The 26841-nt window shown below is 43.8% G+C and overlaps 3 protein-coding genes across 3 annotated transcripts; 1 reads left to right on the top strand and 2 right to left on the bottom strand.

The window, feature by feature from the left end:
* Nucleotides 1–9947: 9947 nt before the first annotated feature.
* LOC4344836 (CRS2-associated factor 2, mitochondrial-like) lies at nt 9948–12877 on the top strand. The gene is made up of 5 exons (NM_001422472.1): nt 9948–10457; nt 10957–11084; nt 11177–11402; nt 11532–11659; nt 12238–12877. Exons 1-5 carry the CDS (start codon nt 9953–9955, stop codon nt 12349–12351), a joined length of 1101 nt encoding a protein of 366 aa, NP_001409401.1. The 5' UTR covers nt 9948–9952; the 3' UTR covers nt 12352–12877.
* Nucleotides 12878–13454: 577 nt separating this feature from the next.
* Nucleotides 13455–14795, bottom strand: LOC107277927 (fatty acid desaturase 4, chloroplastic). Its single transcript, XM_015792996.3, has one exon. The coding sequence runs from the start codon at nt 14639–14641 to the stop codon at nt 13766–13768; it is 876 nt and encodes a 291-aa protein (XP_015648482.1). The 5' UTR covers nt 14642–14795; the 3' UTR covers nt 13455–13765.
* A 1849-nt stretch (nt 14796–16644) lies between these two features.
* LOC4344834 (glucose-6-phosphate/phosphate translocator 2, chloroplastic) lies at nt 16645–20626 on the bottom strand. Its single transcript, XM_015794847.3, has 6 exons — nt 20391–20626; nt 19111–19604; nt 18794–19019; nt 18039–18261; nt 17428–17641; nt 16645–16979 (listed from the first exon to the last, which is right to left on the bottom strand). Exons 2-6 carry the CDS (start codon nt 19597–19599, stop codon nt 16968–16970), a joined length of 1164 nt encoding a protein of 387 aa, XP_015650333.1. The 5' UTR covers nt 19600–19604; nt 20391–20626; the 3' UTR covers nt 16645–16967.
* Nucleotides 20627–26841: the final 6215 nt, after the last annotated feature.

Here is a 26841-nt window from a genome sequence, read left to right as displayed (position 1 = left end):
TTTTCAAAGGTTAACTAAGCAACTAAGTTAAGTTTTGCAAACCTAAGTGATATGGGCTCAAATATATCTCCATGAATGTAAATAGCACAAATGTAAATGCAACAAATAAATGAGACAAGAGACAAGGAATTTTTCACCGAGGTTCGGAAACTCGCCGGTTTCCTAATCCCCATTGAGGCGAGCCCAACTCCACCGCTCAACCACGAAGCCACCGCACGCCCCCTTCGTCAAGGGGTAGGCAAGGCGGGAGCCGGCCCACAGAGAGGACTACCCAAGCCTCGATTACTAGGGGTAGTTCTTCCTTCACTCCAATGGTGGTGAACTCCAAACCACTCACAAACAGTGCCGGGCCTCCTCCACAATCTCCTCGGAGAGGTCACCGGCCAACACCTCTACAAGCCGTCTAGGAGGCGGCAACCTCCAAGAGTAACAAGTCTAGGATGCTTGCCGAGGATGATCAAGTGCCACACTAGCTATAACAATGAAGCAATGCACTTGGATTGGCTTAACTCACTCTCTAACACCTCACTAGATAAACTAAGTGCACAAGGATGTGAGAGCTCTTGCAAGGGTTCAAGATAATGCAATGGAGTGCCAAAACCTTACCCTTGCTGCTGGGGAGTGGGTATATATACCACCAACCACCAAAACTAGCCGTTGGAACCGAAATCCCCAACTTTGTGCTCTGCCGGTCAGACCGCCGTTGTGAGGCCGGTCAGACCGGACTACTTTGTAACGGCTAGAAAACTAGCCGTTACAGGGCAATCATTGAGCCCACTCAACCTGGCTGGTCTGACCGCAGTGTAGTAGCCGATCAGACCATCCACGGCTCGGTCAGACCGCCGTCGGCTCGGTCTGACCGGTTGCGGCTCTGGCGGCTCTGTATCGCCACCAAAAACCAGACCAGTGCAACAGACTAGTGGGGCCGGTCAAACCGGCCTTACCACGCCGGTCAGACCGGCTAACAGACCCGGTCAGACCGGCCTAAGGCCCACGGTCAGACCGCAGGTCACTTTTCAGCTCAACCGACCGTTAGTAAAACGGTGATATCTCTTGACTCGGGTCTCGGAATTTGGCTTTCTTGGACTCTATGGAAAGCTTATTCAAAGGGCCATCCAACCCATGAAAAATCCATCCAAGAAACACAACTTAAGTCAAGGATAAAGGGCTCACACTCCAAAGGATATCCACCGGACATACCCATAAGATGTCACTCACTCCTATTGGACATGCCCACTTCTCTCTTGGTTTAGGACTTGAGAAAACTCATCACACTTGGTTAGACAAGCCCACAAAATGCACCTACATGCATATGAACTAATATGGCACAAGATCATCCACAAGCTCACTTCATAGACCCCTCTTGATAGTACGGCGCCTATCTAGCAAATCCGGTCCACACCAAACACCAAGACCAGGAAAAGACTAAGAAAACATTCTTAGCTACATTATACCTTTGCCTTGCGCCATCCATCTTGGGGTCAAGCTTGAGCCGAGATCAACACTTGTGACCATCCGGTTGAACCATGTTTATGCCGAGGTCTTGTCCATCCTTTGTCAAGACTTTATTCTCATCACAAACTTGACTTCATTCTTGCCAACATGACGATGTCCTTGGCTTGGTGACCACTAACCCATGGTGTCATTCATTAGCCTCATCGTAGTGGGACCTATTCCTTTTCACACCTCAAAGGAGAACATTAGTCTCAACAAATCGGTTGTCATCCTTCACTTGATGACCGACCGGTTGCATATGAAAGATATGGATATGTTTGTTGAGTATTCATTAACATCACAAGTGTCATATACTCGTATGCAAGCTCAAGTGCAAAGATCCGATATAAATAATAGGTGAACAACATGGATCTAGAACATGCACAATAAATGTATAGGATTTGCTCCCCCTAAATATATGCATACAAATAAATATACAAGAGATGCAAGTGTATGCATAATTAGAGAATGACCAATGGGGGTTTATCCTATACATATAGAGAAGGCATATGTAGTAATGATGTAGACCAACATAAAACATATACCTTCATGATCTCCATGTTCTCAATGTAAATGAGACTAAATAAGATAACATTCGAGTAAACATTAGTCTCACACTTATATATCAATAACATGGAAATCATATATATGAACCTATCAAAAAGTAGGAGATAAGAAGTGGTACATATCATTTTATCTCCATGCATTTCATCCTTGTCATGATTAAGGTCCATCACAAAAGAATGCATGTCTTCCACATCTCATTATCGGGAAATAACCTAGTAGACAACTTATGCAAAAGAGAGGTTAATCCCATAAACATCGGTTTATCATCTATCACCAAAGTAACAATTACATAAATTGTTTAATCCAAGATCTTTCAATCTTTTCTCTCTTTGGTGATGGATAATAACCCGATATAAACAATATAGAGAGATGAGATGAAAAATGATTTCAAATCAAGATAGAAATCTTATAATAAACAAAATATAGAATAAGCTCCCCCTCAAGATGTGCATACATATGGATATGAAGGAACACATATGCACATAATCAATAAAGATCAAATAGGAAGCTCACATTATATTTTGGATCCACAAGAGAGACCAAGTTAGAATATGTGAAGTTTAATACATACCTCTCATCATTTTTACTTTCATATCCAAATGAGACTAGTCAAAAAAAGGCTCATAAAAACGTTAGTCTCATATAATTAGATTTGTCATTAATCACCAAAACCAAATTAAGGCACTTGAACTTACAGACGTACGCGTCGAATGTCACCCTTGCGCAGATGCAGCCTCCTTTTGCAGTTTTGTTTTGCTGCAGGAAAATTCGGATTTGTTTTGTTTTTGGAAACATTCCGAAAAATCCGGTGCGTGAAAACGGCGTGGAGTCCGGATAAGTTACGCGCGACTTATCCGGTTCGGTTACGCGGAGTGGAGATCGTACGGGCGCCCTGATCAAGCGACCTATCTCTATATAAACCGAGCCGCCGCCTTCACGCAACACACACGAAATCAATCTAGGGTTTGCCTCCTCCTCTGTGCTGCGCCGTCGCTCGTAGACTACTCCATCCCGCTCGCCAGCGTGCACCTGTGATCAGGAGAGCAGGTCTCCGGAACCTCTGCCTTCGACGTCATGCACCGGGAGGAGGCGGCAATAAGGTTTTTGGGAAGCGCTTCGCGCGACTGCTCCCTGTTCGTCCGCAACGGCTCGCCTTCCTCTCCGCTCGCATGCTGCGCGCCTTCGTCGACGCCCACAACCGCGAGTAGTTCCTGCCGAGCAACCGGTCTTTCCGCCACCTCGGTACGTGTTCGACATGTTGCGCATATTTGATATGTTCATGTTTTACTGCTTAGTTTACATGTGAAGATCTAATGATGCGTTCAATCTAGTTTACATCTGCAATGTCATGATTTATTTATGGAATAAATTAAATCATTATGTGCTTATAATTTCAACAATCCAAAAACCTTATTATAGGCACTGTGATTTTACTATGGCTGGTTTTGCCGATGCACTGAGGACGGATAAATTCACCGATGTGCACTTCAAGAGATGGCAGATCAGGGTCACTCTGTGGCTGACAGCTATGAAATGCTTCTGGGTGAGTACTGGCAAGCCTATGGGTGTTCTTAATGCTGATCAGCAGAAAGAATTCGATGAGGCCACTACTCTCTTTGTGGGATGCATTCTTAGCGTGCTTGGCGATCGTCTGGTCGAGGTGTATATGCATATGACCGACGCTAAGGAGTTGTGGGATGCACTGAATACTAAATTCGGTGCTACTGATGCTAGCAATGATCTGTATATCATGGAGCAATTTCATGACTACAAGATGGCTGACAACCGTTCTGTAGTCAAACAGGCTCATGAGATACAAACCATGGCTAAGGAACTCGAACTCCTTAAGTGTGTCTTACCCAACAAATTTGTGGTCGGGTGCATTATTGCGAAACTACCTCCATCTTGGAGAGGTTTCGGTACTGCACTCAAACACAAGAGACAGGAATACTCCATTGAGGGGTTGATAGCGTCTCTTGATGTTGAGGAGAAAGCTCGGGAAAAAGATGCCGCGTCTAAGGGCGATGGTGGCCAGTCCACTGCCAATGTTGTGCACAAGGCCCAGAACAAGAGCAAGGGGAAATACAAAGCTCAGCAGACCACCAACTTCAAGAAGAAGAAGAACAACAACAATCCTAATCAGGATGAGAGGACTTGCTTTGTGTGTAGTCAACCTGGCCATCTAGCGAGGAAGTGTCCACAACGCAAGGGGATGAAGGCACCTGCAGGGCAGACCTCTAAGTCTGCTAATGTGACCATTGGCAACACTGGAGATGGAAGCGGGTATGGTAATTTACCTACTGTTTTTTCAGTTAATCAATCTACTAATTGGTGGGTTGATACTGGGGCCAATGTACATGTTTGTGCTGACATCTCATTGTTTTCTTCTTATCAGGTCGCACGGGGTTACACCGTCCTAGTGGGGAATGGGTCACATGCTTCTGTTCATGGTGTTGGCACGGTAGATCTGAAATTTACTTCAGGAAAGATCGTGCAGCTGAAGAACGTGCAGCATGCCCCTTCCATCGACAGGAATCTTGTTAGTGGCTCCCGTCTGACTAGAGACGGATTTAAGTTGGTTTTTGAGTCTAATAAAGTAGTCGTGTCTAAACATGGATATTTTATTGGTAAAGATTATGAGTGCGGAGGCCTGTTCCGCTTTTCCCTTTCTGATTTCTGCAATAAGTCTGTGAACCATATTTGTGGCAGTGTGGATGATGAGGCTAATGTTTGGCACTCACGTTTATGTTATATTAATTTTGGCTTGATGTCTCGGCTTTCCAGCATGTGTTTAATTCCTAAGTTTTCCATTGTCAAAGGTTCTAAGTGCCATAGCTGTGTGCAATCGAAGCAACCTCGCAAGCCTCACAAGGCTGCCGAGGAGAGAAACTTGGCACCACTAGAACTCCTACATTCAGATCATTGTGAAATGAATTGGGTGTTGACGAAGGGTGGAAAACGATATTTCATGACGTTGATTGATGATGCTACTAGATTTTGCTATATGTACCTGTTGAAAATGAAAGACGAGGCTCTAGACTATTTTAAAATATATAAGGCAGAAGTTGAAAATCAACTTGACAGAAAGATAAAAAGGCTTAGGTCTGATCGTGGTGGAGAGTTTTTCTCAAACGAGTTTGACTTATTCTGTGAGGAACATGGCATCATACATGAGAGGACGCCTCCCTATTCTCCCGAGTCTAATGGGATTGCTGAAAGGAAGAACCGCACACTGACTGACTTGGTGAATGCCATGTTGGACACCGCGGGACTACCTAAGGCATGGTGGGGGGAGGCATTGTTGACCTCGAATCATGTGCTAAACAGAGTTCCTAACAGAAATAAGGACAAAACACCATATGAGATATGGATTGGAAAAAAAACCATCACTTTCTTACTTGCGCACATAGGGGTGCTTGACGAAAGTCAATGTACCAATAACGAAGAAGCGTAAACTTGGACCTAAAACTGTGGACTGTGTCTTTCTGAGATATGCTCATCACAGCATTGCCTATAGATTTTTAATATTTAAATCTGAGGTACCTGACATGCATGTTGGTACAATCATGGAGTCTCGTGATGCTACCTTCTTTGAGAGCTTTTTTCCAATGAAGGATACACATAGTAGTTCTAGCCAAACCTCTGAAATAATTCCTAATTCAATCACACCACCAGAACAAACTGAACATACACATGAACATGTCACTGAGGAGGATGACAGTGAAGCTCCTCGAAGGAGTAAAAGACAAAGGACGGCTAAGTCTTTTGGTGATGATTTCACTGTGTACCTCGTGGACGACACTCCTAAGTCAATTTCAGAAGCATATGCATCTCCTGATGTAGACTACTGGAAGGAGGCTGTCCGTAGTGAAATGGATTCCATTATCGCTAACGGAACTTAGGAGATGACAGAGCGACCCTATGGGTGTAAACCTGTGGGGTGCAAGTGGGTGTTCAAAAAGAAGCTGAGGCCTGATGGTACCATTGAAAAGTACAACGCTCGGCTTGTTGCTAAGGGCTATACTCAGAAAGAAGGCGAAGATTTCTTTGACACTTACTCACCTGTTGCCAGATTGACCACAATTCGTGTGTTACTTTCCCTAGCAGCCTCACATGGTCTTCTCGTTCATCAAATGGACGTTAAGACAGCTTTTCTTAATGGAGAGCTGGATGAGGAGATCTATATGGATCAGCCTGATGGGTTTGTAGTTGAAGGTCAAGAAGGCAAGATATGCAAATTGTTGAAGTCTTTGTATGGTCTGAAACAAGCTCCTAAGCAATGGCACGAGAAATTTGATAGAACATTGACATCTGCAGGCTTCGCAGTCAATGAAGCAGATAAATGTGTATACTATCGCCATGGTGGGGGTGAGGGAGTTATTCTGTGCTTGTATGTTGATGACATACTGATATTTGGGACAAACCTTGAGGTGATAAATGAGGTTAAATCATTCTTGTCTCAAAAATTTGATATGAAGGATTTGGGAGTAGCTGATGTTATCCTAAACATTAAGCTAATTAGAGGTGAGAATGGGATTACACTCTTGCAGTCCCATTATGTGGAGAAGATCTTGAATCGCTTTGGCTACTTTGATAGTAAGCCTTCTCCAACACCTTATGATCCTAGCTTGTTGCTTCGCAAGAACAAGAGAATTGCTAGGAATCAACTGGAATACTCCAAAATCATTGGCTCGCTGATGTACCTGGCTAGTGCAACTAGGCCTGATATCTCCTTTGCTGTGAGCAAGTTGAGCCGGTTTACCTCTAATCCGGGAGATGATCACTGGCGTGCGCTTGAGCGAGTAATGCACTATCTGAAAGGTACTATGGAATTGGGGCTTCACTATTCTGGGTATCCTGTGGTACTGGAAGGATATAGTGATTCTAACTGGATCTCTGATGTGGATGAGATCAAAGCCACTAGTGGATATATCTTCACACTAGGTGGTGGTGCTGTTTCGTGGAGGTCTTGCAAACAGACCATTTTGACGAGGTCAACCATGAAAGCAGAGTTGACGGCACTGGATACTGCTACTGTTGAGGCAGAATGGCTGCGTGATCTATTAATGGATCTCCCTATTGTTGAAAAACCGGTGCCGGCTATCTTTATGAACTATGACAATCAAACGGTAATTGTCAAAGTGAATAGTTCTAAGGATAATATGAAATCGTCTAGACATGTGAAAAGACGATTGAAGTCTATTAGGAAACTGAGAAACTCCGGAGTTATAACGTTGGATTACATCCAAACAGCTAGAAACCTGGCAGATCCCTTCACGAAGGGACTATCACAAAATGTGATAGACAATGCATCGAAGGAGATGGGTTTGAGACCTATGTGAGTTATACTATGGTGGTAACCCAGTCTATGTGATCGGAGATCCCGTGAATTAGAACCTGGGAAGAACAAACTATTAGTAAACTAGAGGAGAGTACCAATATATACCCTCTCTAAGTAAAGATGCATGTACTCTCGTGAGCTGCAAGGCAGGTTGGCTATGCCTTAATGAGTTCTGTTGGCTTTAATTAGCGAAGATGCTGTCCTGCAGAGCATTCTCGAAAGAACTCACCTTTGTGAGCTTGACTGTTGGTCGCAGTCTATGGAGATTTTGGGTGAATCTTTTAGGAAGCTTACTAAAGACCTAGGAGTATGACTTATACGCTCCACCCGAGGGGTAGTCTACAGACGGTCTAGTACCAGATAAGACTCTGAGTGAAACTTGCTTGCACAAGACTTGCAATTCAAGGCGTTGTCCATTGTTCAAGTTGTGAGTAAGTGTAGCTTGAAGTTCTAGGTGGATGTTCAATCTTAATCGGTCTCCATCGAACCGCTGGTATATAAACAATACATTGGAAAAGGCAAATCTCAGTGGGATTTTGAGATTTGGTGGGGGATTGTTGGAATTAATAGATGGGCTAAGGCCCATTCGAAGATTAATTCTTTGGAAAATCACAAAAGCCCACCTCATGGGAAGGCATGCATGTGGAGTTTAGTACCACCTTGCTTATTCTAGGAGAGGGGGACCTCCTTAAAAGGGAGGATGCCCTCCTAGCCACTTGAAGCATGTGTGGTAGAGAGAAGAGGGAGAACACACGCGCGCGCTCGCTCGCCTGGCCTGGCAGGGCAGGCGCGCGTGCACGACGTACGCGTCGAATGGTCCACAAAATTGGCTCCTCACCCTTGCACAGATGCAGCCTCCTTTTGCAGTTTTGTTTTGCTGCAGGAAAATTCGGATTTGTTTTGTTTTTGGAAACATTCCGAAAAATCCGGTGCGTGAAAACGGCGTGGAGTCCGGATAAGTTACACGCGACTTATCCGGTTCGGTTACGCGGATTGGAGATCGTGCGGGCGCTCTGATCAAGCGACCTATCTCTATATAAACCGAGCCGCCGCCTTCACGCAACACACACAAAATCAATCTAGGGTTTGCCTCCTCCTCTGTGCTGCGTCGTCGCTCGTAGACTACTCCATCCCGCTCGCCGGCGTGCACCTGTGATCGGGAGAGCAGGTCTCCGGAACCTCTGCCTTCGACGTCATGCACCAGGAGGAGGCGGCAATAAGGTTTTTGGGAAGCGCTTCGCGCGACTGCTCCCTGTTCGTCCGCACGGCTCACCTTCCTCTCCGCTCGCGTGCTGCGCACCTTCGTCGACGCCCGCAACCGCGAGTAGTTCCTGCCGAGCAACCGGTTTTTCCGCCACCTCGGTACGTGTTTGACATGTTGCGCATATTTGATCTGTTCATGTTTTACTGCTTAGATTACATGTGTAGATCTAATGATGCGTTCAATCTAGTTTACGTCTGCAATGTCATGATTTATTTATGGAATAAATTAAATCATTATGTGCTTATAATTTCAACAGTTACATGCGTGATCTTGCCGGATCAACGACTAACCGTGCCATCCCACGATCTGATCCCTGCTCGATCTCTTCTACTACCGAAACACAAAAAACGATAACTAATCCCTGCTCCAGCGCGATGTCATTGATGGCTTCCACCCGGTCCACCTCCACAGAGCGCTCGGCGACGCCGGACTCCGCCTCCTCGTCGCCGGCCACGCTCGTGGTCCGTCCGGTCCTCTCCATGTCTCGGCGTCGAAGTGGAGCTCTTGCACAGCGACGGAGAGGAGGCCACCGATGCACTGCACGAACCCGTCCTGGATGGCCGCCTCGTTCTCGATGAAGGAGAACGTCCCGCCGGTGACCTCGGCGATGGTGTGCATCGCCACCGCGTCGTGGTCCTTGCCGAAGCCGAACGTGTGGACCGGCGGGGAGCGGTCGCCACGGCCGCAGCCGTCAGTGCGCACGAAGGACGGCGGCACGAGCGCGTCGCAGTTGGCGTCGCGGCCGCCACCTCCTCCTACTCCGGCGCCACTGCGCAATTCGAACAGCGACGAATGGGAGCCGCCGCGCGTGCCGCTGCCTCTCCGTCACCTGGAGAGAGAGGAGAGGAGAGTGGGATGAAGAGAGGGGATATGGGGGAGAGAGGAGAAAGAAGAGGAGGGGTGAGGATGACATGTGGGGCCCACGTGGACCCCACCATTTTTAATTAATTTGTGTGTGAAACTAACACGTGGGTCCACGTAGGCGACACGTCAATGCCACGTCAGATGAAGACCGAGTTAAATCAGCCACGTAAGCGCCACGTCAGCCAAAAACACCCTCAAAACTGCCGAGGGACCTAATCTGCACCGGTTTTGATAGTTGAGGGACCCGTTGTATCTGGTTTTTCGGTTGAAGGACGAAAATCGGATTCGTTGACAAGTTAAGGGACCTAGGATGAACTTATTCCTTTCTGTTTCAACCATAGGCCCATTAGGCCCACGTACATCGGTGCATGGCTTTCCTCGTCAAAAGCCCACCAAACCACTCCTCTTCCCTCTCGCTCTCCATGCTTCTCCCTCGCGACCTCCTCCTCCTCCCATGGCGGCGCGCCACCGCCGCCGGTGAGGCCATCGCCCGCCGCCTCAACCACCACCGAGCCCCGCCCTTCTCCGATCCCGACGACGACCCGCCGTTCACGCGGCTCGCGGAGCGCCCGCCTCGAGCTCCCTCGAAGAAGAAGAAGAAGGAGGAGGAGGACCAGGGCGGCAGGATCAGGCCGCCGGAGCCGGCGAGCTCCGACCTGCCGTTCGACTTCCGGTACTCCTACTCGGAGACGGACCCGGCGTGGAGGCCCATCGGGTTCCGGGAGCCCACCCGGTTCTCGCCGTTCGGGCCCGGCCGGCTCGACCGGCCATGGGACGGCGTCGCCGCGGCGGCGGCGCGCGGGGAGGGTGCGGGTGCGGCGGCGACGAGCAGGGAGGAGGTTCTTGGCGAGCCGCTGGCGGAGGAGGAGGTGGCGCAGCTCGTGGAGAGGTACCGGCACAGCGACTGCTCCCGGCAGATCAATTTGGGTGAGTTCCAGAAATTGCATTCCTTTCTGATGCTTTTAGCTCGTAAAAGTATTGTTTACAAAATTTATTCGGATTTTCTTGATTGCTTGATTGATTGATTGATTGAGCACAAGCAGCTAGTATGTTCATGACGAATTGAGAAGTTCACACGAGAAGAGTGTGTTGGTTCTAGCGAGTTGGTTATGCAGTATAAAGTGCCCAATTTTTGTTTTTTAATTCACTAAAGTTTGATGCTTTATGAACCTCCTGAGTGCCGCTACTGAATTCCACCATTAATTGGGATATCATGTCAGCATGAAAGTATTAGAGTGAACTCCAAATTGTAGAATCTAAATCAACACTTAGCATCGATGGAGTGACACTATGGGTCTATGGCATCATGCAGAGCGTACAGGTTCCATTGTGACATTTCAATATTTCATTTATCCTGTTGCTCAAGAGCATTAAGTTGTGCTTTGGAAACATTTCCCAGTTATGCAATGGTGTTTCATGTTCTCAGGCAAAGGCGGAGTGACACACAATATGATTGATGACATCCACAATCACTGGAAACGTGCAGAAGCTGTTAGGATCAAATGCCTGGGAGTGCCAACTCTTGACATGGACAATATATGCTTCCATCTTGAGGTCACAGCAGTACTACTTACTTGGGGAAATACTGGAAACTACATTTTTACTTCCTATTTTGTTTGGTCTCATGTCAGTGCACTATTGTGCAGGATAAAACAGGTGGGAAAGTAATCTACCGTAACATAAACATCCTTATCCTATACCGTGGTCGGAATTATGATCCGAAACAGCGGCCTCAAATACCACTAATGTTGTGGAAGCCACTTGCTCCTATTTACCCTAGGCTTGTGCAAAATGTTGCTGATGGTTTGACTTTCGAGAAAACTAAAGAATTGAGGAATACGGGATTAAATTCTTCACCTCTTATGAAATTAAGTAAGTTGGAACCTTTCCAGCAAAACATTCGCCATACAATTGTATAACCACGATTTACCCATCCATCCCACTGTTGTGTTATCGAGTTCCTTTTTTGTAACTGATGATGTGAGCTTCTATGTTGTACAGCTAGGAATGGTGTTTATGTCAATGTTGTTGATAGAGTGAGAGAGGCCTTCAAGACTGTGGAAGTTGTGAGGTTAGATTGCTCTCATGTTGGTAGCAGTGATTGCAAGAAAATCGGTGTGAAGCTAAGGGTATGTTGATATGATCCCAGGCTTTTGCTGCTGCATATGTGTATAGTAATTTTTTACTTTCTGCTCCTTATTATACTATATGCATATTTTCCCCCATTTTTTAAACTCTTATTGCACCTAATAAAATTTCTGTTATATTCTCGAATTTACAAGTACAATTGTGCAAAGAGTTAAGAAAGAGATGCTCAGATGATTTTTTTTTTCTTGAAATGTTGCTTAGATGAATTGACTGTATTAGCTGTTTGCATATGTATGCTATTCAGGTGAGGTTGGTGAAGAAAAAGAGCGGCACCATATCTTTTTATAACCTTAGATAAATTTTATAGCTAAGTAACTGTAGTGTTCATTTCAACATAGATGCCAATTGCATTACCGTTTCTACAATTTGTTTGTTCATTCTCACCCATGTAGTTGAGAACCATATAACACAGAGTGGAAAGATCTTACTCCTTTTCTAATGCATTGATAGATACACTGGAGAATTTAGTATTTGGATGATAGAAAGCACGTATTATCTTCTCTCTTGCAAATCGCCCCAGCATGAATGACGGTTTTGGCCTTCTCTATCCATTTCACAGGATTTGGTTCCATGTGTTCCCCTATTATTTAAAGACGAACAGATTATTCTCTGGAGAGGAAAGGTGAAACAGGAGAACTCTGTTTCACTTCAATTCAGTCCTGAACCATCATGATATCAAGTGGCTTAAATACATGAGTTGCTAGAAGAACCCTGCTGCTTGGATTACTTCCATCAGTTCCATGGGATGTCATGTGATCAGAACAAATTGTTGAAAACCTATTACGGGGTTACCAGAAACATTAGAAACCGCGCCGGTTGATTATTACATTTCCTGCAGCTATCTGGAATTTGGAGTTGTCTGAAAGAGTTGCCAGTGTTGCATGAGATGAAGACCCTGCTCTATTTGAGTGCTGAGCATTGAACAGTACAGACGCACATTGAATCATTTTTTCACCTTGGAATGAGTACTGTGCTTCCAGCCAAGGGATTGATATCTTCCATCATCTGTTTCTTTGTTCAAATGGCACATGTTCCTGCTGCTTCTGCTATCCGGGCAGATATCAACCATCTAGATTAGGACATAGTATCAAAAGTTGAGAGGTACATCATGTTGTAACACTAGTGGTACAGACAGGCCTTTTGAATTAGAAGGCGATCATTCAGAGCCTCAAATGAGGTTGTGGGCTTTGTGGCTGCTATCCTGTTGATTCCTTGATGTGCACCAAAGTCAAAAGGTGCTCCCTCCGGTCAAAAAAATTTAACGTTGAGAATAAGATGTGATCAAATTCTAAAATTCTTGCCATCAATTTTATATTACTATAAGTTTATAAAACCTAATAAGTTTTTTATGTTACGATAGTATTTCTCAACTCTCAAGGCAAATCTACTTGTATCATCTATTTTGTTTTAAAGCTAATCATTTGAGAAAAAAAATTGATGATTGAATTTCAAAAGCTTGATCAAATCTTGTTGTAAGCGTTAAATATTTTTGACCGGAGGGAGTACTTTGCAGGGAGATTCGGTTCTGTTCTCATTGTTTGCTTGTTGGCTTATCAATCGCAACCTCAAAACGACTGTAATCTATTGGTAGTGTTTCAGGAGAGAATGACAAAAGGTGTGGTTTGTTTCAGACCACTTATCTGATCTGAGTGTGGCTGGCTCTGAACTTTCTGCCAAGATGACAAGAGAAAAGGAATATCCTTCCTCAAACATGCCACCAGAATAACATATACACCACAAGAAAATTATAGGCAGTGAAATTAAGACAAAAGGAAAAAAATCAAAAATCGAATTTCCATTATCACAAAATATTTCTCTTTGTTTTTGTCTTTACACCATAAGGTTTGTAGATGGTAACAGATTCCTCAAGAATAATGCTCATTTGAAATAACCTAAAAAAAAATAAAAATTTAGACCTTTTTCCTCCTCTGACTAAAATTTTCAAGTTTGAACAATGCCTCTGTCCCTCTACTAAGATCAGTTCTTGATAGTGTCTCTTAGTAGGAGTAGAACATTACTATTCTTCTGTAATCTGTATCATCTTAGTATAGTTTCTGTATGTACATACCATCAGTCAGAATCAATGCTCACTGTGTATCCAACGAAGTGTCACCGCCGGCGACGGCGGCGGTGTCGTCGTAGTCCTCCGTCCAGGCGGCGTCCGGCTCGTCCCACGAGCGCGGGCGGACGCCGGTGCGGAGGAAGACGACCATCTCCATCGCCTCGAACACGCGGTGCCTGTCCAGCGTCGCGTTCCACATTCCGCTGACGATGCAGTAGTTGTTGTCGTACGGCGCGCGGTGGTGCGCGCCGTGCTGGGCGCGCGACACGAGCACGCCGGCGCGCTGCATCGCCCCGACGCCGGGGGGCAGCCGTCGCGGGTTGCCGTGCGCCCACGCGTGGAACTGCTGGCTCAGCACCACGCACGCCGCGAACACGGCGGCGAAGGCGTGCGCGGACGCGGGCGCGCCCGCGGCGGCGAGGGCGGCGCCGGCGGGCGGGAGGGCGAGCGCGACGGCGCGCGCCAGGGCGTGCAGGTTGTTGCACGGCTCCCGCCGCGTGATGGTGGAGGGGTGGCGGTGGTGGCCCTGGAACGCGGCGATCTGGGGGCCGAGCACCGGGGTGTCGGCGTCGCCGTAGTTGTCGACGAGCCAGTGGTAGACGCCCGTGGCGAGGTCGGCGAGGGAGTAGGCGGCCAGCGCGGCGGCGAGCGGCGCGGCGAAGGCGGCCGCCGCGCCGTTGGCGTCGGCGTCGGCGGCAGCGAGGGTGGCGGAGGTGGAGAGGGAGGAGAGCACGGCGGCCGAGCCGGCAAGCGTCCACGCGCGGTGCGCCCACGTGGAGCGCAGCTCGTCCGGGCCGGCGCGTGACGGCGGCGGCGTGCTCAGCGCCGTCGACGTCGCCGGCGTCGTGGAGGCCGCGCGGCACGGCGGCGGGAGATGGCAGCGCGGCGTCATGGCGTACATGGCGAGCTCGATCGCTCTACGCTTTGCTTCCCGAGTTCTTGGCAATGTCTACACCAACACACACACTCTCTCTCTCTAGAATAGAATAGAATGGGTTTCTCTCTCTCTCTCTAGAAAGAGTGCAAATGTGTTGTTTGTGGTGTGATGAGGGAGTACGTGGGGGGGAGAGGGAAGGCATGAGAAGATGATCTTATAAGCATGATGGACATGGATGGAGCATATGGTTGTGGGGCATACTGATAGACCAGGATGTGTGATTTGTGTTGAATCAAGATGCGTGTGTTAAACCTTCTCCTTCTCCATCAATTTGGGAGCAGGTCTGTGTTCAAAACTGCACTTTTCTCACCTGCTACTCTCATTTTATATGCACATAATTACTGAACTTGTAATAACAAGAAAGGTTGCTTTAGAAACTTATATATTGATCTTTTAGCTACTCTTTTATTAATCATGCGTTAATGAGCTACCTCGTTTTTCGCAGGGGAAAGAGAAGCTCCCCACCCGTTGATCTGAACACACCCTTAAACCACGTTTTCAAATACCAGCTGTGTACCTAAGGCAACCATGTTAGGTACCCATTGAAATATTTCAGTCTTTTGCGTCAAAAAAAAAATATTTCTGTCTTAAATGGTTTTTAGAACCTTGTCCTAAGTGAATGTCCAGGAAAAAAACTCGTTTAGCTAGCTGACAACCTCGTATTTTTGCTTATACTTATGCTTATACTTATCAGCTAAAATTTAAGTTTTTAACCTTAAATTTGAAACTGATTTTGGGGTTTTTCATCGAAATTTATTTTTCAGCTTTTGCTTTTAAATCGCTAAGAATACATGTATAAAAGTTGTTTCAAATGAGCCGGCCAAGTCAGAGAATCAGTAGGGAAAAATATAAGAAATTATAGAAAAGCAATTTTGAAGAAAGCTTGATAAAAAGCCGACCAATCTTTTTTCCACCCACCATGTAAGAGAGCTTCCCAATGGATTTCAACCATCCAAAATTTCTCTAATTTTTCTTTGTTTCAAATGAGACTTTAGGGTGTGTTTGGATAATAGAAAATGGAGGTGAGATTGGGCTTGATAAATGAATGAAAGGTTAAGATTAAATAGAAGAGGGAGAATTAATGGTTAGAATTTAAAGATATTTTTTCGTGGATGAAAAATCATTTCTCTTTTCTATTAGGCAAACACTGTCTTAGTATATTTTTCGATGAAGTGCAGAAGAAGAAGCAAAATGTTGGCATTGGACTGTGCCACGTGGTGCCAAAAAAACAAGTCCACACAGCAACCATGTGGTCTCCGGAACGCACACGATTTGTTGGTTTTACTGTAGCCACGTAATGGAACGGAGGCATCAATTAGATCCTCCAGCTGCATGTTCATTCCCAGCCACAGAGGCCCACGGGCTTTGGACTCATGCGTGCACCTCATTTTAGAGCTTATGAATTCTAAAGAAAAATATTTAACAGTGCTACCTAAATACTAATAATATATTCCAGATAAAAACAAGCATGTATGTTCTTATATTGTCCTCAAACATATCCTTCAAGGCTTTTTTTTTTTTGGCTATAATGTAAGACATGTGATCATGTCCTTCAACTGAACTTCTTTAGCAGAATCATTCAATACTTAGCAAATTAAGCCATGAAGAAATCGACAACCTCGTCTCTTTCCGTTTATGTTTATACTTATAAACCATAAATTTGAATTTTTAACTGATTTTGGCGATGTGGAGTTGGTTTTAGGGTTTTTTCATCGCAGTTTATTTTCCAGCCTTTACTTTTAGATTGTTAAGAATACAAATGTAAAAGTTTTTTTTCACAAATTATTAACGATGGGGCCGCTAAGTGTTATATCCCAATAGAATTATGTGGTTGAAAGCATTCAGAAATTTTGATCTGTATAATATCAAGGGATCAAGAAAACTTGCAATATCTTTGTTGCTCAAGAAAAATTGCAACATATTTGTGACCTCCGTTCATTTGCCAGTAAGAAAGGTAGTAACAACCATTGAAACCTGGGACTTGGATGGTAGTTACCTTCCCACACCCAGAATGAAACATCGACAAATTCCCATTCAAGTTTTTATTTCAAGATTACACTCGACCACAGTTCATAGCCTCTGGAGTTCAGTTTGCACTAACAAGGAACAAGAAACGAGCAACATAGACCATTATTATTATGACCTCATATCAAAACCTAACCCCCCTATATCTACAAGATAAGTTGCACAAGCAAAATTGGCCTCAGTGCTTGCTACTGGTTTGGCAGAGACATTCTTCATCTGGATCCCTTCTTCATCCATGGCCCTGAACATTACCATCTTTTTGAACTCACTGCTTTGCCTGAAACAGAAATTAAAAAAGTAAGTAAAGAAAAGAAAACGTCAGCTACAACCAAAAAAAAATGTTTAGGATAAATATGGCATTGGAGGAATAAGTCAGGTGCAGCAGAAGCTTATGCAGTCGTATTTACTCCCTCATGTTTTCAGATTTCCTCTTTCAAGTGATATTACCTCCTATAGCAAAAGAATGAACTAAAATACTCTGCAGTCTAATTACAGTTGATAGTAACATATCATTTACCAATCCATCCTGCTTATAATTGAGCGGAAAGGATTTAAAATCAAGCATATTCACAAAGTAGCTGCCTGTTTTTCCACATCAATGTCAAACCACACGTGGACAATACTATATACAAAATGTCATCCTTCTCGTGCAGGGAAAAGAAAGTTTGTTTGAAGTATACACAGGGCAAGCACGGCTAAAGTAAAATATCAAAGCAAGAATTTACCTGAGAATACAGGAATGTGCCAAGGATGGCAATGGCAGCTCCTAGTGCATTGACAGGGCGGACAGGTGTGTGGAAGATAATGATTGACGAAACAATCACAGATATACGCTTCATCGTATTGCCAATGCTAAATGTCAATGGAGAAATCTCATCCAGAGACATGTAAGACACCTGGTTGTATAAGTGGTAGAAAACGCTCTGTGCAGCAACCCACCTACAATATTCAACATCCCCAAAATTTAAGTAATATCAATAAAATACTCAAGTGTTGCTGCATACGCTGTAGTATGTTGTAAATCATCAAATACAATATATCAATCCATGCCAGCAAAGACTGGGTAAATTCCAAAATATGTCCAGTACATAAAACACAATATATCAATACATGCCAGCAAAGACTGGCCAAAATCCCAAACTAAGTCCAGCACAAGAGTGAAACCAATGGTCTCTTAAAAGTGTGTTAAATATGTAAGCATATGAATGATATCTCCTAAGGTGAAAATAATGTTCATTCTGAGTTGTCCTATGTAACACAAGTACAAAACTACGGGCTACAAAATAGCAATTGCTGAAGAAAAATTAAAGGATGCTTGGTTTATTTTATTGCTTACCAGACAACATTGGGACCAACTTCCGCAAGAGCCTTTTGCCAACCAGCAGCCCACATTTGAGGGCCCTCCATAGCGATAGCGAATGGTGTGAGTATGACAAGGGACATTATCGACAGGCAGGCATAGTAATTCATGCCACTGACAGATTTCCCCTTCATGCCCCTCTTTGAGAAGATGTTGCGGAAAACAAATGCAAGGTTTGATATCATGGCACCCATGAATCCTGGTATGAGGAGAAACAACAACTGTTAACATCAAGAGAAAGAGAACAGGAGAAGACCTGCCTGAGCTAACCTGAGCAAGACCAGACCACTGGAAACAATTACAGAGCCTATGACTCCTATTTCGTTTTGTTCTTAAACATAAATCTACGCATGGAACTTCAGGAAGAAATGAGAAAAAAAGACTTAAGCATGTATCTTCTGGTATAAAGGAGAATATAATTGCACCTGTTTTCATAACAATTAAATTAGATAAGGTTAATAGGTTGTATCTATGATCTGTTACTGTTTATTATTTCCTGTAAATTCTAATCTCAAGAACATTGCAATTCCTGAAAAACAGACATCCAGATGGGGCAAAATAATCATCTAATAAGCCATTTTGTGTTAAAACATAGTATTAAAGTATTGATTACTAAAGCAACCACTTCAGTTGGCTCACGGCTACTCATCGTTTATACAAATTAGCATTGCGGCTATAATGGTTCATAAGCTCATAGCAGAATATGCATCGATTTCGAAATATATACTTACCAACCATGTTAAAGTTCAGCTCTGTGACAGCAGCAAGAGCACATCCACCAATGATTGGAAGAAGAGAAAGATATACAGGAACCGGAAACGTCTCCCCAAGAAGGAACCTTGATACCAAAACACTGAATGCAGGCTCTGCACTTTTGATAATGTGTGTGAATGACACTGCTACTTTTGACATACTCACTGTCGCAGCAACATGCCCAATTGTATGAGCCACAGCAACCTTCAAAAGGAAAATAGCCAAAATCAATCATGCTTGCCCAAGCAGGCACAGCAAATATACAAATAATTGCCAAGAAAAAGATTCCACTCACCGGGAAAAGAACTTTCCAGAAATCTAGGTCAGTCTTGGGGGCCTCAACAAGGCGAGTGGCCCATGAGACAAGCATCATCGCAGAGCCGCAGGCAAGGGAGAGCGTAGAAGTGAGCCAGGGGTATGGGAAAGCATTGAGAACCTTCTTGTTGTAGATGTTAAAGATCACATTAAGCGCCCACCATGTCGCGAAATAGATGGAGATCTTCAGCTTCTGGGCAGCTTCCGAGCGGACGGGCACCACCTCGGTCTTAGACTCCTTGTCATCGGCTGCGGAAGCAGCACACCTGAACTCAAGTGGCTGCCTCTGAGCCTTTTGCCCAGCAGCTCTTGGGCCATCTAGTGGTGCAAGGTAGAGTGGTCTGAGTGAAGAGACCACAAATTTGGATGGTTTGAGACTTGAGACAGATGAAACCGAAGCTGATCTGGACCGTAGATTGGTGCCAGCGAAGGCCACAGGGCCAGGAGAGAGCTTCACAGCAGGTAGCATGGCTTCTGCAAATCAAAGAACAAAATTGTACATGACAACAGGTAGGAAACAATTTAAAGCATCATCTGTCATCAAATAAAACAAAACAGGCCATTTCCTTTCAACAAAAACTTTCTTTGAGGACCTCAGTAGAGCAATTGATCTATCAGCACCAGAAAAGAAAGTGACATGGAACAACTTTCCTCAATGAGCTGGTTAAGTAAATTTTACACATCATTCTTTTGAGATGGCTCCCAAAAATATTTCTCTTGAACTGATCAAACCAATGAATGAATCGACCATGTATGTATGACCCAACAACCATCTTTTTTAGTTTTCCTCCCAAATTACTCAGCGGAAAGTACTAGTAGTACACAATACCTGCACGGCAGAACCGTCACCAAATAAATCCCCAAATCACAGAAACTACAAGCCTACAAAATCATAGATGGGGACAAATTATCACATCGTTTTCGCCGAGTGATCTACACGTAAAGATACCAAGCTTCTCCAACTCCCGTGATCTAGCCCGGCAGATTTCGCATGCAAATCACCCATCTTTACCACCACCCCCACCCAGATTGAATGAAGACTTCTTTCTTGGATCAAAATACCCAACAACAACAACACAAAAACAAAATGGATGCATGAATGAAGACGCCAGTCTCAAGCCTCGCGCCCTCGCGGCGAGGGGAGGAACAAACGTGGCGGCGGCGGCGGCATCGCCGCAGATTGAAAAGAGAAATTTAAAAATAAACTTAAAAAAAAAAACAACCTCAACTTTGTAGGATCAAGAGAAGAAAAGATCTCACCTTATCCACCCACCAATCACTCTGTAGCAAGTTCCTGTACCCTGAATCAAACCGGCGAACGGTTCTTCCTCTCCAAGAACACACACCCCTCAAACTCGCCGCGGAAACAACAACAGAAACGGATGAGGATTTCGAGATGCCGCCGAGAGATATACCGTATGGAGGAGGAGGAGGAGGCGGGGGATCGTAGGAGAGCCCCAAGCCCTCGGAATCTGATATGGGAATTCGGAGATCACAAGGGAAGGAGAGGGGAGTCTCCGCTCCGGCGAGTATAAAGGGGGAGAGGAGAAGGTGGCGGCTGGGCTGGTAGGTGAAAAAAAATGCGTTTTTTTTGTTTTTTGCGTATCTTTTCTTGGTGGCTTGTTGGTAAGGTTGGACAAGTGTGAGGGTTTTATTGCAAATGTTGTTCTTTTTAAGGAGACCATCCCTAGTATTTGTGTCATCGAGCACATGGATTTCTGATTTTTCCGGGTTTTTGGTTTGGGAGGAAATTGTTGTGTGTAGCAAAAACCAAAAAAAAAATAAAGTTTGATTTTGGTTTCCCTGTTGTCTAGATGATGAGATAATGTAGAAGGCAAAGTTTGTTGAAAATGTAAAGCAAAAGAAATTAGCACCGGCAAGGTAAACAAGAAAAAGGTTATAAAAGCGATTTGGAGGCGAGCATAACTTACGTTGCGTTCTATACTGCATTTTCCTAGTTTCTATTTGCTCTTTTTTTTTTCATGTGCATCTTGTCGTGCTTTTTTAAAAAAATTCTATATAAGTGTTGCTTTTAAAAAAGGTGATTAGTTATAGTTATAACATCATATTTTTCAAGAAGAGCGATATTTTTTATTACATTATAAATAAAAAGAGCGATATTTTTTATTACATTATAAAATACATATATTTATAGTGTAATTACACTTGTCGGTGATATGGGCCCGGGGTATCAGGTTTAGAGAGAGGAGGCTGCCCCCCGATGCCACGTGGCCCTCTCCCGAGGGGAGTCAGACCCGAGGTGGGGTGGCGGCCACTCCTTACCCAAAGACTAGTTGGAGGAGGTTGCCCTCCAATGCCACGTGACCCTCCCCCGAGGGGGGTCGGGCCCGAGGTAGGGCGGCGGCCACTCTCTGGCCGAGACTAGAGGGAGAAGGCCGCCCCAGGCGCCACGTGGCTCCCCCCCCGAGGGGGGATCGGGCCCGAGGTCGGGCGGCGGCCGCCCCCTCCCGTGACTAGGGGTCGGGCTCCCCCGACCCCCTCTCTAGGTCACCACGTACGGTGGATTAGGTGTCCGCCTCCAGGTGCCCACCTACCCGCATTTATGGCGTCCCGAGCGGTCGCGCCACGTCGCATTTAATGCGGCGTACAGTGCACTCAACCGGTCTGTGACCGGTCGAATGACCGATGGGACTGGCTAGTGCACCTGTGCGCTGCTCGTGTGCCAGGCGGCGTGCAGCCTGACATGTCCCATCAAATAGTGATGGTGAGATGTTCTCATCCTCTTATCCCAGCCGGAGTCGGTCCTCCCGCTCTGGTCAAAGCAAGGCTCCTGTTTCCCGGTGTAATAGGAGCCCAGAAGTCTTCACCCATTAAATGGTGACTGACAGGGGCACCCCCCGTGTCAGGCGGCAAGATTTGACAGGCCCCATCATCAAGACGACGTGTGCTTGGCTTCCCAAGTCAAGAGACAAGACATGCATTTAATGCAAAGATTATAATACTTCTCCACCGGAGTTAGGTTAGGTTGTTGGGCCCATGTGGTAACCCCTTGAGGTATAAAAGGAGGTCCAGGCCTAGTGGTAGAGGGGGGGACTTCCGAGCGAACTGGCGCTTGGGTCTCGCAACCCTAAGCACTGGTGTTCTACATTCAATTAATCATGCACAGGAGTAGGGTATTACGCTTCATAGCGGCCCGAACATGTATAAACCTCTTTGGTCTGATCGTCTTGGAGGGGCCTAACCCCCTCAAGACCACACAGTTTCGCTCACCAAATCCTTGAATCTCACCCGCTGCCCCCGGCCGAACTCACAAAGGGGGGCCTCACGGTTCCCTGGTAGAGGAGTTCATTCTCCGACAACACTTTAGTTATACGTACAACAAATCTTTTACTATATACTATGATGAGATAAGGGACTAAAATTAGTTACCTACTCCCTCCATAAAAAATTGTTTAGATTCTTTGTGAGCATATCTCAATTGGCTAGATTCTTTGTGGTGGAATTAGTACACCTAGGTTGAAGTCTTAGACTTGATACGGTGCTAACATTTATGGCTAATTATTTTTTAGTGGTAGAGCGAGACGTCTATGATGACTTTGTGAATCCTAATATATACTGATCTAGTCTTTCGGATGTGCTCGTATGAATAGTGTGTATTCATAGGGGAGTGAGTGTGAGTGTCTGTGTTTCTAAAAAAATATAGCAAAGAGAAAAACAGGAGATATAAACAAAGGTGTCCAGTGTAAGGCTTGGACACAGTCAGGATCCTGACTGTGATCTGCCACAAAATGTGGCAACAGGTTTTTAGCAGGTTCGTTAAAAAATCATATTAATCTATTTTTAAATAGCTATTAATATTTAATTAATTATATAATAATTCGTCGCTCCGTTTCACGTATTAGAGAAGGTTACTAGGCCCACAAACACACTCTAAGCTCGCCCATTGCCGGACGTCAGCCTCACCGTCTAATACTCTAATCTAACCGATTTGAAGTCAATGAATTGGACTAAAGCTGTGTTCTTCCCTCAGTTTTCCCAACTCACCTCTCTCATTTTCTACGCGCACATTTTTTAAACTGCTAAACGGTGTGTTTTTTGCAAAAAAAAAAATCTATACGAACGTTGTTTTAAAAAATCATATTAATTCACTTTTCAAAAAAAGAGTTTATACTTAATTAATCATTCAATAATATGTGCTTCATTCTGCATGCCGGGGAGCCCCCTCCTCCCGAACGCAGCCTAAGCAGCTTTCGATGCTGGGCAATGTCATCAGTCGTCACATGCTCGCTAGCGTTGTTGCCACTAAGATCTACCCTACCGCCGAGCCAAGTGCAGATCGAGCATCGCCGCCGCTACTCGTCGAAAAGACATACTCCCTCCGTCCCTAAATATTTGACGTCGTTGACTTTTTTAAACATGTTTGACCGTTCGTCTTATTCAAAAACTTTTGTGAAATATGTAAAACTATATGTATATATATATAAGTATATTTAATAATAAATTAAATGATAGCGAAAAATAATAATTACTTAGATTTTTTAATAAGAGAATGTTAAAAATGTTTAAAAAAATCAACGGCGTCAATGGAGGGAGTATTTAACTATTTGCTACCTTTTAACGTGACAATTAATAATTTATCGTCTGAACCTATATATGTCATAAGTATATAAGAATTTACATGCCATTGATATTTTTTTTATAATTACACCATACCATTCATATATTGGTGACAAATAATTAAACGATAAATTTAAAATAGTACTAAATAGTACCTACCGGAGGCGATTTGCCCTTAGAAATAGTGGGCCCATTGCGCCATGGGCATTGGGATTTGGGCGACACGAGGGCCTGTGGCCTGTCAGGTTGAGCAGGAACGCAGAGATATTTTTTTTTCCTTTGGTTTTGAGGTAGTTCATGTGAAATATGTTAAGATTTTAATACTTCGGCAACTTGGTAGTAGTAAAATCGAAAATACTGGGTTAGGTAGTATCACATTGGAATGAATTTATAAATCAGATAATTTTTTTAATAATAAATCAGATAATTGTAGATGGACATCGCCCTCTCCCTATCACCAATATTTTTTCTCTGATACAGGTTAAATTATATTGAATAAGTAAATAATTTGCAACCCTCCTATTATAATAACCTAAGATAAAGATCTATTAACACAGAACAAAGATGCTCCACATCTTGAATCGTCGCGAGAGATACACCATTATATTGGACGAAGTGACTTCCACCTCATTATGGCTTAAAAAGCGTGAATATTAGAAAACGACCTAATACCAAATAATTAGAAGGAGTGAGACTTTAAACCTAGATCGTCTAGCCCGCCACTTTGTGGAGCTAGCCGAAAGACCCCTGTCCGTTTCTCATCTAGCCCACCTCATTATGGCTTATGAATTGTCGCGGACACTAGTAGTGCGCAACAGCTTGAAATGCGGCACATTATACTCAATTGTTATAGGTGACAAGAAGGTATCAAAAGTTATTCAATCCTTCATAATATCGCCAAAGAGAGATGGGGAGCAAGGAGACATGTTGGTGATCATATCTTAGGCTGTGTTTAGTTACACGCCAAAATTAAAAGTTTGAAGAAATTAGAACAATATGGCGGAAAAGTTGGAAGTTTGTGTGTGTAGAAAAGTTCGATGTGACGGAAAAGTTGGAAGTAGAATCTAAACAGGGCCTTAGGATGTGCATGAACATGATGAGGGCAAGGAAGAAATAGGAAATGAGAGTTAGAGGACATGATGGTAAATATACCGCTGCCGCGTAACATGTGAACACAAATAACCACAATGGTTACATGCTGATTCCCTTCTCTTCTCCTATACACTACATGCTTGAGCACTCTCGTGTTGCGAGGATGAAAAGGTGGAAAATGAGAAATAAAATTTAGCAAGTAGACTCAGTAACACAAAGTAGACTGCCATATGTGACCTACACAGATTAAAACTATATGGTTGAGATTTAGATCAAAGTAACAGTTAAAGGGGCCAAGGGAATAAATGGTTTCACCATTTTTAAATTTTTTTACGAGAAACTTCACCGTTTAAATTAAATAGTAAATCACATAGAGTCTTTTAGGCCAACATATTCGTAGAGTTTCCTGATGATTTAACCTTGAAGGGTGATGCATCATATATTATTTTCCTAGACTGCTATATTTTTTAATATAAAACTACATTTAAAAAACCACTCAAAATCCAAATCTTCTGTAAATGGAAGTTGATTGCCATCTAGTATCCTACCAAAACTTAAAAAAACATGGATCTCCAAAAGTTTGAGCACCTCACAATTGAACATCTAAAATCATGCAAAAAGGCATCTATAGTCTCAAATACACAATATCATTTAGCATGATCTTTGTATAGTCCATAAATGTTTTAAATGCCTTTGTTTTTTCTTGAATCTTTACCTTTGCTTATCCATTTATTTTATCTAATCTTCTTGTCTCTGAATAAATTACAAAAGCACAAACTCCACTCAGTGCAGAAGCTTCTTGGTATGTTAGCATCAATTTTGCATCCACATTGTACCACAACAGCATCCCTAGGAGGACTCCAATATAATAGTGCAAGCACACATCCGTACTATAGATTTAAAAAATTGTACTAATTAAATAATAATCCATTCAGGTCAGACCATATGTCACTTTTCCACAACAACCCCACATTTTCCCAATATTCACATCTTTGATAAGGGAAGCATGAAAAAATGGAGATGACCACTGACCAAAGAAAGAGTTGGTAGCTGGTAGGAGAGGAGAGGAGCATATTCCCAGATTGTCCCCAATTTTCCTGGGGGGCCAATGAGCCCCCAAAGACCTGGCATCACAATTTGGTCACTTTGGGGTTTCAGGAAAATTTTGACCTCTTGGAGAGTCCTTTGAACTCAAGCGGCTCTCTGCTAATCCAAGGGGTCAAACAGCCCTTTGATGATGACATCACATAGCAGCTAAATGTTGTTAAGTAGGCTATGCCAATTCGGTCTCTTCGGGTGTGATTAGTTACTTGGGTGTAAAATTTTTAAAGTATACGGACACACATTTAAAGTATTAAACATAGACTAATGACAAAACAAATTACATATTCTACTGGTAAACTGCGAGACGAATTTATTAAGCCTAATTAATATGTCATTAACAAATGTTTACTGTAGCATCATATTTGTCAATCATGGCGTAATTAGGCTTAAAAGATTCGTCTTGCAATTTACATGCAAACTGTGTAATTGGTTATTTTCCTCACATATGCCTCATGCATGTGCCCAAATATTTGATGTAATATTTTTTGCCACAATTTTTTGATCTAAACAAGGTCTTTGGCTGTGTTTAGTTCCACGTTAAAATTAGAAGTTTGAATAAATTGGAACGATGTGACAGAAAAGTTGAAAGTTTGTGTGTGTAGAAAAGTTTGATGTGACGAAAAAGTTGAAAGTTTAAATAAAAAAGTTGGAATCTAAACAGGGCCTTTGTCTCATAATTTTTGCAGAAAGGAATTAATTAACCTCTGTAATAATTGAGTAGCACTCCTTAAGTTCTAAGGCATCGTTCGTTTAGGGGTGATAGGGGAGATTGGCTCTCGTTTTCCGCGTGCACGTTTTTCAAACTACTAAACGGTGCGTTTTTTGCAAAAAATTTCTATAGGAAAGTTGCTTTAAAAAATCATATTAATCCATTTTTTAAATTTAAAATAGTTAATACTCAATTAATCATGAGCTAATGGCTCACCTTGTTTTGCGT

This window comes from Oryza sativa, chromosome 8, assembly GCF_034140825.1.
Source record: "Oryza sativa Japonica Group chromosome 8, ASM3414082v1".
NCBI classification, from domain to species: Eukaryota; Viridiplantae; Streptophyta; class Magnoliopsida; order Poales; family Poaceae; genus Oryza; species Oryza sativa.
Note: the sequence above shows the minus strand (reverse complement) of the source record. Positions and strands in the feature narration are given on the sequence as shown.

Coding starts and splice junctions, on each gene's coding strand:
- LOC4344836 (NM_001422472.1), top strand. CDS start 9,953: ATGCTTCTCCCTCGCGACCTCCTCCTCCTCCCATGGCGGCGCGCCACC. Junction 10,458..10,956: donor CTCCCGGCAGATCAATTTGG/GTGAGTTCCAGA, acceptor TCATGTTCTCAG/GCAAAGGCGGAGTGACACAC. Junction 11,660..12,237: donor AAATCGGTGTGAAGCTAAGG/GTATGTTGATAT, acceptor TCCATTTCACAG/GATTTGGTTCCATGTGTTCC.
- LOC107277927 (XM_015792996.3), bottom strand. CDS start 14,641: ATGTACGCCATGACGCCGCGCTGCCATCTCCCGCCGCCGTGCCGCGCG.
- LOC4344834 (XM_015794847.3), bottom strand. CDS start 19,599: ATGCTACCTGCTGTGAAGCTCTCTCCTGGCCCTGTGGCCTTCGCTGGC. Junction 19,020..19,110: donor TCTGGAAAGTTCTTTTCCCG/GTGAGTGGAATC, acceptor TTCCTTTTGAAG/GTTGCTGTGGCTCATACAAT. Junction 17,642..18,038: donor GTTGGTCCCAATGTTGTCTG/GTAAGCAATAAA, acceptor TGAATATTGTAG/GTGGGTTGCTGCACAGAGCG.